The sequence below is a fragment of the Nipponia nippon genome, unplaced genomic scaffold (assembly GCF_047370975.1).
Source record: "Nipponia nippon isolate SJK-2023a ecotype South Korea unplaced genomic scaffold, ASM4737097v1 scaffold_3, whole genome shotgun sequence".
NCBI classification, from domain to species: domain Eukaryota; kingdom Metazoa; phylum Chordata; class Aves; order Pelecaniformes; family Threskiornithidae; genus Nipponia; species Nipponia nippon.
This window is the reverse complement of record NW_028262347.1, coordinates 122,783,154-122,795,311: the sequence shown is the minus strand read 5'-3', so window position 1 is coordinate 122,795,311 and position 12,158 is coordinate 122,783,154. Positions and strand designations below refer to the sequence as shown.

The window sequence follows — 12,158 nt, the reverse complement described above, 5'->3', positions numbered from 1 at the left end:
ACAAACCAAAACAACCTAGAAATCCTTCTCAAAAAGAACATTAAAGTTGCAAGATCAAGCACTCAAAAGTTAGGAAAATATGTCAGAATTAAGGTAGTTTGCCCTGCTGTAATTTGTTCCTCCTACGCATGTGCATCATGATCCAGGTTTTAACTCCAGTAGCATGGACTATTTTTTCCACAGTCAAAACCACGGAGTGACTGCAGCCGTTATGCAGTGGTGTCTGCTGCACTCCTCCTTGGTTAGGCACATACTCCCTTCATCTCGAATCTCTCTGAATACAAAAAATTACACCTACAGACTAGACATGACTACAATGAATTGATGGCATTTAACACTAGAAACTATACAGAAAAAAAATCTGCGTCAAAATATAAAGTTAGTCACTAGTAGCACTATGAATATCTCGCAAATAGCAGAGAGTGAATAAATAGTAGTCTCTGCTGGGGACTATTACTGCTTTTCCATACCTAAACCAAATCTTCCTGAAGTCGATGGGAACCACTTGCCGAAGCTCACCCTAAGGGACCATTTTTGCAAGCTTGGTGATGCATTATATCAAATTTTGCTCCCTGGAGCAAAGTGTTTGAAAACAGGACTTCTGGTGTCCTGTCACATCCCTGTGACGATACCCACCCATGCTGCCAGGAGCTGACATGGTCTCAGCACACCACGAGCTGGGCAAAACAGCATCTGAGGACAACCGCACCATCCTGCCTATGCAAAAGGGCAAGCAATGCCACTACACAGGGCCACAAGGATAAAAAACAAACCCAAAAAACTCCTCTTCCCTCCTACTCCTGTGCATCAATCATTTCTGATATAAATGGAAAGGAAACACAAACCTTCATGCATCCGATTCAGACAAACAGTATCCAAGGGCTGAGCTCTGTGGGATTTTTTTTCTTTGTTCTTTTTTCCAGCTACTTTTTCTTCAAATGCCATTCTGTGTCTCAAATGGATTTTTGGGTTTGTTGGTTGGATGAATGGATTGATTAATTGCTGTGGCTATACCTGGGATATTATGTTCAGGCTGAGCTATCGTGTTACTGGGAAGATATCGACAAACTGAAGGGAGTAGAGAAAAGAGCACCGCAGCGGGTTAGGGTGCAGAGGGACCGAATGACAAGGGAAGCTGCTGAGAGCTAAACACACAGTTTTAGGAAGAGACAACTACTGTAATGATAACAAATCTGGGGGTAACTAGAGAGAAAATATCCAGGAAGGCAAGCAATTATTTTGGTTGTTACCTGGAGTAAAACTAGAAAGGAGAAGATGAAGTTTAGAATGGAAGGATCCCGATGAATCTCAGAAAAAGCTGCCTGCCCACGAGACCTACTTGGCTGTGAACACTGTCCCTAGGGTACTTACAGAAGCCCAGTTGTTTGGCTCACTGAAAACTACTCTGGACAAAACATTAATAAACGTGAAGCAGGGAACACTCCTGCACGGGGAAGGAGATGGATTAGATGGCCTACTAGGTCTTTTCCATCTCCCCACTCTATAATAAAGTAAAACCCAAGTGCATACTGAATTACAGGGTCATAATTTCATCTCCAGGCTCTAGGGACCTACCAGCCACCCAAACTTCACTCCCGTTGTTTATAATGTCACCAAAAGCCTCTGATGGAATTATTACGTTGTAATTCACTGCTGTCTGTGAGTCATCTCATACTCATCCTTATGTCCTGTGTGACATAACAACAAATCAATAAAAAGGATCTGGGCAGAACTACAGAGAGGGGAAAAAATGGGCTGCACTAAGTAAGCAGGGAGCATCACTCATTCAGCGTGTTTCTGGAAAGCGTGATGAATCCAATAACACGGGAGGAGGTTTTGGGTCAGTCAGTGCTTCCCGTTCACCTAAATTAGAAAATATTTTACTTCTGACTCTCCCTTTTACTAAAAAAAGGTAGTCAGTGTGACAACAAAGGAAATAAATAACATTTTGGCTGCAATTCCACCATGCTGCAGCCTCCAGTCACCAAGTGGGCTGCCAGGCATTGCGGCAGCTCTCATCTTGGGAGGCACAACATCTTCCATAATTCCTTGGGAAAGCTAACTTCTATTTTTTTGTATTGTTTTCTTTAGCCTCCAAATAAAGGAATTTCACCACAGAAGTGCATGTTCTTATGGTTTGGGAGGAAGATGAATAAGAAAGCACAACGCAACAGTACAAGTAGAAGGAGAAACTGCAGTACAGAATGGAGGGATGGATGGAAGACTCTAAATTGGGTAGAGGTATGGATGGCACAAGGCAGAGCAAAGAGAGACAGACAGGAATGAAAAGGGAAATAGCAGCCAGTGAAAAAGAACCCTCAAAAAAATCAGAGAAAATAATGTCATGCCTTTCAGGAGGGGAACAAGTACGCACAGGGCAGAAGAAATTCAACAGGGCCCCATTTGATAGCATTTACCCTCTTGGCTGTCAGTCCTCTTTTGTCTACTTCACATTATTTGACAGAATAGGTGAACATGGGGCTTTTTCTCTCTGAAACATTTTTTCAAAAACTTTTTTTTTTTTTTAATAATTCACAGGAAGATCCTGAATATAAATATTTCTTCGCACTATATATAACACACTGGGTCTGGAAAAAAATATTTGATATCCACCCGAAGTTTACCATCTCTTCCTGGCCACATTCCCTTCAACCTCTTCTGTAACTTTCCATGGAAGACAAGAAACCAAAAACAAACAAAAGCATCACTGGGCATAACTACATGGCACAGCCAGTGGTCACAGTATCAGAAACCTTACCTGCTGTGGTGGAACTCCCATTTCTGCCAAGGCTGACTCAAAAAACATTTTTGCTGGTTTTCCCACTACCTCAGCTTGAACATCACAAGCATACTGGGAAAAAAGAAGAGAGAAAAACACACAAAAAATGCTGATCAGAAAAGGATTTCTTCAACTCCGTAACTCTAGTTAATTGTATAAAAAGTATGTGATTACAGATTTTTGCTCTTAAATAACACAATGGATTAGCAGGTGAAGGTGAATATCGGAGAATTTGGATAACAGAAATGTTTAATGCTCTCTGGCAGAAAAGAAAGTCCTCCTGAAACATCTCAAGTTACAAACCTGTTACATTCTCCATCATGAGAGCAGACTTCAGACTCAGTCCCAGTATCGCTCATTTTTGTAAGAGCATCACTTTTAAAGAAATAGCAAACATCCTTCATATGAAATGATCAAAGTACTGGAGGGCCTTAAAAGATGTAGAGGGTTTCTTCAACCACCTGGCATATTTTTAATGATTCAAGTGACCAGCCAGATTTGAAAAGTTTTATTCTCCTGCAACTAAATATCAGTACTATGCTGAAAAAAGTGTTTCTAGATTGTTCCTAGACAACTAGAAGCCTGAACTTACCAGGGAGGCAGAAACTCTCCTCAAAACTCACATAGATACGAATGAATGTGCTGCAAGCATGCATTACATCTACGATCTTCTGTGCTTGTATACTGCCCTACTTTGCTTCATTTTCTGCATTTACTATGTATTTTTTTTAATCTCTCTGCAAGCCTATAAAAGGGAGAATAATGATTCTCTCCTTCTCTCACCCTTAGGTTGGCTTATCTATTGGGTTCCAGTTCTGCACAGACTTAATCAGGCTTAAAAACAGGATTGCACTTCAGTATCTTGCTGAATAAGGGCCTTGCTGTAAACAGTTAAGGGCAAGGGTTGTGTTAACAATGCTACACCAAACATAAAACGGGTACCTTGCAGACAATATTCCATGTTTTTCTTTTCTGACTCCTTCTTTCTAGGGCCTCACTTCCAATAAAGGTACCGCAATGGTAAAAGTTCACGTTTTCAATAAAATTTAAAAAATGAATGAAGCCAGGAAACAAATGAATCCACCCGTCTTTAGAATGCAGCAGACGAGTTTCAATCTGTGGAAACTTCCTCCACCAAGGTGAGTAATTACAGAAGATGACCCATATTTATACCAGTTACTCTTTTAACAAGGTGCACAGAGCGAGTAAGCATAATGCAAGCTATAAAATACCTCTAATGCCTTCATATATGCTCCAACATCAAGTTTCAGACCATCGGTTTCTTTATAGTAGCGTCTGGAAATGAAAGTGATAAAGTTCCAATGAAATGAAAATGTTGGCAGTTAAATACAAAGAAACCACATTTTATTATTTCTGTGCCTATATAGATGTCCATATGGCTGCAACAAAAAGTCAAGTCATCAGAAACTCTGGAGCCTTAATTTAACACCAGGAATTAAGTAAAGGACAGGCTCAGTACCATGCAACGCTTGGGGAAGAGCTCTCAGATCAGATGTCCATCTGGCATCTGGGACAACTCCACTGGTTCAAAGGGATTTCAACTAGCTCATATCAAGGATGAACTTGGCCTGTATTTTATTGCACAGAGCACCAGCTGCTCACAAAGGACAGCAGTTACATCGCTCTTCCTTTAATCAGCGACAGAGACCCCTTGGCAGACACAAGATGAGGGCTGGCACCAACCAGCAGCTCTAACACCTTCTTCAATACATCTGGAAGGGGACCCCAAACAGTTGACCATCATTGCTTGCCACCAGCCTCCCACATGAGGAAAGCCAGGGCACTGTTTATTGGGACTAAGAAAGCCCTCCAAGCGAAATTTTGTTCCTTCTAAGAATGCTCCTATTGCCATGAAGCTCATAAAATTAGTTAGTATCTTTACGGTGTTGTTCTGCAACAGCAATTCACAGTAACGCAGGTCTTCCAAGCTCTCCTGATGAGAGCAAAGACAGGTTTCTATACAACAGGAAAAAAAGGTAGGATGAGCAGTCAGTTAAGATTTTATGCCTTATCCTTCTGCCATTTTCGATTATTCAGCACAGCCTCCCTTTAAAATGACCACTTGACCTTTGCTAGAACAGCCATTAACCTTCTATAGTCTAGCGTAAACAGCTTAATTTTCCGACAGTGGCATGACAGAAGAAATTACAAAGCCAATTCCCACTCTCAGCCCAAAACAGATGCTAAATGTAAATCATTCCATTTTCAGGAGGAGGGCATTCTGCTTCAGTGACTCTGACACTTTCGTTTTCTATGGAATGAACTAAAACTTCAACCAAAATCAACCTACTCGCCCAAGGTAGGCACCTTGTTAAGGTCCACCCAATTACGCTGATTCTGCACGTTAAAAACAAAGCTGGCTTGTGGCTGGTTTTTGTATATAGCCCTTTGCGTCAGAGAGGCTTCTCTAGTTAGGTGAGCAATTCATCCCATTTATAATCTCCCTTCTTCGAGTCAGAGAACTTACCTACCAGGATAACTCATTCAGAACTCACGTTCACATGACCTAAATGATCAATCGTTAAAAAAAAAAATATGCTCATGGTGAAAACTGAGCTCAGAATATCCAAAAATCTCTATTTTAGAATAAAAAATAACATTTCGAAAAATAACAGCAGGTCTGTTTTAGAGCTGCCTACATCAATGAATGACCAAATAAATAAATACTTTTATATGCACAGGTACAAAGGCATTTTTGCATCGATCACGTTGCAAATCTTCAACAAAGGCTGATTCTATATTTCATTTTGGAAGATGATATTACACAACACAAAACCTGGTTATTTTACGTACATTAGCCATTCTGCTGTTGGCTCAACATTTTCTCCTTATCCTTCTAACTGAGAAACAGTAAGGATTTTTCACCCGTGTTGTAGGATCAGAGCGTGAGTGTCAGGTAAGGCAAAACAATGGATTTAACTGCTCCTTCCCGCTGATAAGTTCTACCCAGCTGGATCAATAACCCGCAAACTAAGAAGGGTTTTGATGCCCATTACGGTCTATTGAACCACTGAAAGAAGTTGTCACTACAGTTTCCTGAAGCTAAACATGCATAGTCTTTTTTAAGCCCATACAGATATTGCACAACAGACAAGAATAACTCCTTCAAGGCTGTTGGGATTTGTCATTATTCAGCGCTGGCATTAATAACTTCCTGTTTAAAATCTCAGAATACATCTAACTGAACTGTTTTTAGGAAAACATTCAAATTCCCTGACTGGATCTTCCCTGCATGTGAAAGCAGAAGGTCAAAATTTACTTTTCATGTTCAGAGAATAATTAAAAATGTCTTTCGATATTCAAACTATTAAAACAATTGATCTGTCACTTCAAAAGCACAGTTGTGTTTGCAGGTCTTCGCCATACACACCAGCCCAGGAATTTCTCAGTATATCCTTGGGCCCTCCCCTTAGGTCTTCTCAACCACCACACTTCACTCAGAACCAGAGGAACATCTACCCCCACCTCCAACATAGTTCGGGTGGACTTTGTGCATTGCAGCTACTTTCATAAATTGGTAGGGTTTCTATATCAGCAAATAAAAACTCTCCTGGCTTCTTATTCCTCATGTATAGCAATTCTCAAGCCACCAGCATGAAGGTGCTCCCTTATGTACGACATTTTCATACATACGAGTCAACCTGCAGAGATCCCAACGCCAACTTTCAGAGACAGCATCTTTAAGTACCACTCAAATAGCAAGGAGTCATGTACATCACGCAGGCCGTTAGCCACATCCAGTATCACATCTCAACCACTACAAACGTGGGCAAGATTCGAACCTGGAAGAAGAAACCTGGCTGACTGTTGGCTGAAACAGAACTTTTAGACCACCTGATCCTCCTCACCATTAGTAACTTCAGGATGCTGGAAGATCAAACTGCATCAGAAATCCACACCAACAGCCCTTTATCCAAGCACGGCCTGTTAGATTTTTTATTTGTTTGGGGTTTCTTTCACTATTAAAAATCATTTCTTTTCAGTTCAGACAGGAACATGTGGCTACAGGCAGCAGTTAAACCAACAGTTCTCATCTCTGAGATCTTGCAGGAATGACGACAAAAAGACAAGCAGTGCCTATAATCCTACCGGCCTCTTGCAATATTCATTCACTTGGGGGTCACACATCAAAATCCAAACTCTCCATGATTTCTGTGGGTTTTTTAAGAGGCTTTCAGACTTGCTCTTAAAGCAACAAAAATCCTTTTCCTAGTTGCTTACAAAACTACAGCTATTTAATCCTCCCACTGCCACCTGCAAACGCGTGGATTGTTTCATCAAGGTTTAGCTCACTCTTGAATGCTGAATTTGAAGGGCTGGAGGCTGGCATTTGCTGTGCTTATACATCAGGGCATCTCCAGGTTCTCTAAAGGCTGCTACAATTCCTCCTCAGAAGAGCAGCTCTCTCTCTCACCCTCTAGCACTCGATGAAACACATCCACACAACTGCTCACTCTGCACTGTCTACAGAAAAAAGACTGCCGACAGCTGAAATTCAAGAGATGCCTCACCCAGTGCTGTAGCAGCACAGAGACCCTACTGATGAGTATTTTCAAAGTCAACTGGAGGATTCGGCATGGCAAGTTCAGCGACTTCCAGTGCCCTTTCCAATCCTGCATCAGCACAGGGCTGCGCTGTGGTTCATGGGGAGCATCCATATCACCTCCTTTTAGAGACCTATTTCGGTGTAATCACCTCAGTCTTCCCTTACACCCCTGGAAAGACTGCAAGTAAGTGACTCAGGACAGGAGGACAGGCTAGGTGACCGAATTACCCATTGAGGATCCTTCACTAACAGATACCTGAGCAGATCAGCCTCCCAGTTGAGACACACAGATTAACTGCTTAAAAGTTGGTAGTGTGAATGCCCACACTGATAGCTGGCCTCCATTAAGTACAAAGATACTGGGCAATATTAAAAAATGTAGAGACTAAAGGAAGAAACAAACAGGGCTTAACTCACCCTCTTCCAAGCGAGATCAAAACAGGCTTCTCCATCCCAATCAGAACTCGGAAAGCTTCATTAAGGTTGGCATAGGTGAAGTTTTCTGCTGCATCTCCGATAACCACGCAGTTTGGGTTTGCTTTATCAATCTCAGCAAATTCAGGGACCAGATCTGCAGAAGGAGGAAAAAAAAAAAAAAAAAAAAAAAAAAAAATCCACAAATCCCTTATCATTTCAGATCCCATTGGAACTGATGGTTTTCCCCAGATTTGTGTTTCCCTTCATTCATTCCCCAACACATTAAAAAAAAAAAAAAAAAAATCAAAGTCTGAATCAGCTGTTCTTCAGATCCTTTCTATTCCTGCCCAGATCCTGCTATTCACCTGTCCTACAACAAAGGGCAAAATAAACCACCTCCTACCCTTGCCTTAGCTCCCACCACCCACGTCTCCGTTATATCTCAGCTCGTTACGTCCAGGCACCTAGACCCGAGGCAAACTCTTGGGTAGTTGAATGAAAATGTCTAATAGCAAGGGCAGGATCCACCTCCTTTCTCCGTACCCACACTCTACAGAAAAAAAAACACTTTAAACTTAAAACCTCTGCCATGATAACAAAGACGATGTAATGCCCTGCACGAGACCTCACCTATCTCCTGGTCTCTGTGGTTAAGCAGCAGACTCCTCTGTGCACTTGCTGACCCCCCAGCACAACTCTGTGCCTTCACTGTACCACTGCCATAATTGAGACCTCGCTCAGGCCAGACCACTAAGGCTTATTCCAGAGTCTCAGGACTAAGGAAAAAGCTTTTCCCTGTAGGAAAACAACAGCTGGGAGCTCTTCCCCCCACAAGCTATGGGAATTCACTGCTCTATTGCAAAAGCCCGCATCTCTCTGGGGTGTTCCCCTACGTGTCCCAGCATCTGCTGCAGCATGATCCCACCGTTGTGCACGAGCAAGTGCGGCCTCAGGCTGCGCTCCTTCAAAATGCGGCAGGCTGCTGGCGCTGGGGCAGTGACTTCGGCCACGGAGATGTCAAAGCCCATGCCCTGGAGCTTCTTCACGAACTTCTCCCTGGTCGCTTGGGTTTCGTTAGTGCAGAACCGCAGCTTCAGACCAGATGCTTTGATCCTGTGGAGTAAAAGTGGCAGAAGGGTTAATCGGACATAGAAAAGGAGCTAAGAGTATCAGCTTTGCTGTCCCACGCCTAACTTGGATAATTACAATAAAAATGCAAAGAGGAAATGCCAGAACAGGAGCAGCATCCCTTACCATGACCAAGACATGCCTAAAATACATTGATTCTGGGCGCTACAGCCACAGTTTTCATGTGCAGGGCCCTTGCCATAGCATGTAACCGCCCTTCTGGAGCGGAGAGCTAAGCTAAACACAGCAGCACAGGCAATGCCCACCATCCCCAGGATACCACAGTCTGTCAGGCACAGGCTCCCTCCACACACCAAAGACCCCCAAATCCAGCTCCTTTTCTTTAAACCAGTCCACGGATATGGACACAGATGAACTGAAGGCACTGCACAGCCGTGAGCACAGCACCTGGTGTGCTACCGCTGACTATTACCATTTTAACTTGGATTTTCACCTTTCCACTTACTGATCACCTGCTGCAGTGATCTGCTGGAGGTAAGAGCAAGGCTTTGCACTTCTGCAGACTCCAGGTAAGAGGCCAGCTAGTTGAAATGATGCTTACATCAACACTGGGGGGGCTTCAGCTACATTTATCACTTAATCTCTCATAAAACACCTGTGCTGTTACTTGGTGGGTAATCCTGAAAAATACAGTACTTCAACTGATTCATTAATAAATGTTTACAGGTAAATGGCTTCTCAAGGGAAGAAAACATGGCCCCAAGTGCCCAGAGCCAAGGACGTGGCTCCTGCGGAGCATACTCTGCAACCTCATGCAAGTCCTCTGCCTCTGAGCGGCTTTGTTTCCCGACCCAAGCTGCGGTGACCTACTGGGGATGCCACCAAAAGGCCTCTTCTCCAAAGATGAGTTGTCAGCCTTTTGGAGAACCAACGTATTTCAAAGTGGCCATAGAAAATCAGAAGCATTGAAAATGTATCACAATTTTTTTTTCAAATATTTGCCAAGGGGACTGTCACTCAGCTCCTCAAATATATTAAAATGCCAAACTTTTGTCAGTTTTAGTGTGAATTTGTACCTCATTATCTTTGAGGGCCTGAGCTAATAGGGGTTTAGATACCTAGGTAAGTTAGGGGCTAGGCTTATAAATTGTTAAAATATTATTAAAATATTATTACTTTTCTTTGTGTTAGGATGAAAAAGGACTTTTCTACTAGGAAAGCCCCTGCACCGATTCTCAAGACAGTAAGACATCATGGGTTCCTTTTCTAGGGAAGACGATGCCAATCGGTTGGTGCAAACACCGAAACCACCTCGAGGTAACGCATCTGATGACGAACTTTCCATAAAGGATTCTTTGGTCCTGACCCAGAGAGCCCCTTCCGCTCATTAAAACTGCACGCCAGTGTCTTCTTCAATAACGCAGGTGATTCATTTCTTTCTTATTATTTGTCTTTCCTAATCATAGGTATGTGAATTATCAATTACACTTAGTGGTTAATTGCCCTTCATAAAGATAGCTTTTCTATTTTAAATTAGGCAGTTAATATATTGTAACTAATAGCATCCACTTGTACATTATAAATATATCTTCATTGATTGGAGCAGTGAATGTGAGATTCACTCACAAGTTAATGAAGCAATTGAGTGAAGAAGTGCAGGGTGTACCCAGGGAATAATTATTGTTAATGAATTATGATGTGACCTTCTCAGAACAATGAACAATTGGTGTGACAGTGGGATGACAGTATTCCACATCTGTTATTCGAAACACGGTTTCAGCTGTAGTTAAAAAACAATGCAGTGTAATTTGGATACATAACAAACTTTAGAGTGTGCTGTGGTTAAAAAAATCTTATTCTAAATGCAAAGCCTATCTGCACACTCATAGGAAAAAAATCCCGTGATTCACAAGTGCCTGGAAGCAGACATTTCTTGAATAAGAATCTCTTCCTTCTCTTTTAAAGGTCAGCAAAATGAATCCAGAACAACACTAATCGTCTGCTTGCACAAAGAAGTGTGGCCACACAGGTCAGCTTGGTGAAAGCAGAGATTTAGTTTTCCTATACTACAAATTTAACTTCTTTCTCAGAATTGTAGACAAAAAACAGAGCTAAACTTCTGAAAGGCATGACCAAAGTGGAAGCAGTCTGGGCACATCCTGGACCGCTTCATGCCTTCGTGGCCACCAGCAATTACCACCTCAACAAACAAGCTCAATAAATATGCTGGAACACTAAACAAAAGTAAAATAATCAAGAACTCCAGAGAAGACTTATTTCTACAAAAATACCTTTTCAATGAAAAGCCATCTTTTCCTTCAAAGTTAGCATCTCCAAAAAGACCCTCTGCTAGCTCTCCACCAAATCCTTGTACGATACAGTCACACTCACTGGTACGTGCATGATTATACACACACCGGGACGAATCCATCCCGATGCCCAGCACGGGGACCGTGAGCAGAGCCTGCAGTCCAGCACACATCGGCAAAGCATTGACTCAGAGCTTAAATAATCAGTGGAGCTTTTAACAACAGTTCTCCACCGGGGAAAATCCTGGCTCCACTCGAGTTCACAGCAAAATTCTCCTCCAGTTTTCATGGTCAGGTTTGGCACAGGGAGGAACTAAAAGGGACGAGTCGAAGGTCTCCGTCTGACGGAGGCAAGATGCTTCGCACAGCGAGTCAACACTGCGCTGGGGGCACTGCTGCTACGCTGGCCAGCTTAATGGGAAACCTCGAGCTACTGAGCTGACCCAGCCACCAGTGTTCACATTTTAAGAAGCACGTGCAGAGCAAGTTACTGCAATTTCTAGCACCAGTAAGTGTGGGGATGTTAGGAGAAGAATAAAGAACAAACTTTGTAATGTGATGCCTTATAAGATAAAGAGCAAGGGATTAGATACCTGCAAGTACAGAAGAATGAGGCAACAGCAGATGAAATACACAACACACATTTTATCAAGATCTCCAGCGTATTACAGATTTATCAGCATCTCTATTACAGAAGCGCAGGCACACCCAGGAAACCCAGTCAATCAGGGCTTCAGCTGACTTCCATACATTGCGGCCGTGATAAAGATCCCAGTCAGACTGCAGACGGACCAGAAATCAATCCTGATTAGAGCGCAAGCCAAGCACACGGACAGGCAGCACTGCGGGGACTCTGCGTGGTCCAGGCAGCTGCGAACGTCCCAAGGCTGCCTCTCGCTCCCCGTTCAGGGCCGTCAGCAGGCTCACAGTCAGACAAATCCACTCCATTTCCAACATGACCGCTCGCACCACTCCGAATGCCCATGGGCAGGAACGG

General features: G+C 42.8%; 1 protein-coding gene across 1 annotated transcript in view; it reads right to left on the bottom strand.

The window, feature by feature from the left end:
- LHPP (phospholysine phosphohistidine inorganic pyrophosphate phosphatase) overlaps positions 1–12,158 on the bottom strand; it is an 89,115-nt gene that overhangs the window by 66,835 nt on the left and 10,122 nt on the right. The window contains exons 2-5 of the mRNA XM_009475747.2: positions 8,689–8,876; positions 7,764–7,917; positions 4,012–4,075; positions 2,759–2,851 (exon numbers count right to left, since the gene is read on the bottom strand). Coding sequence (XP_009474022.1) covers positions 2,759–2,851; positions 4,012–4,075; positions 7,764–7,917; positions 8,689–8,876 — 499 coding nt within the window. The remainder of the gene's footprint in view (positions 1–2,758; positions 2,852–4,011; positions 4,076–7,763; positions 7,918–8,688; positions 8,877–12,158) is intronic.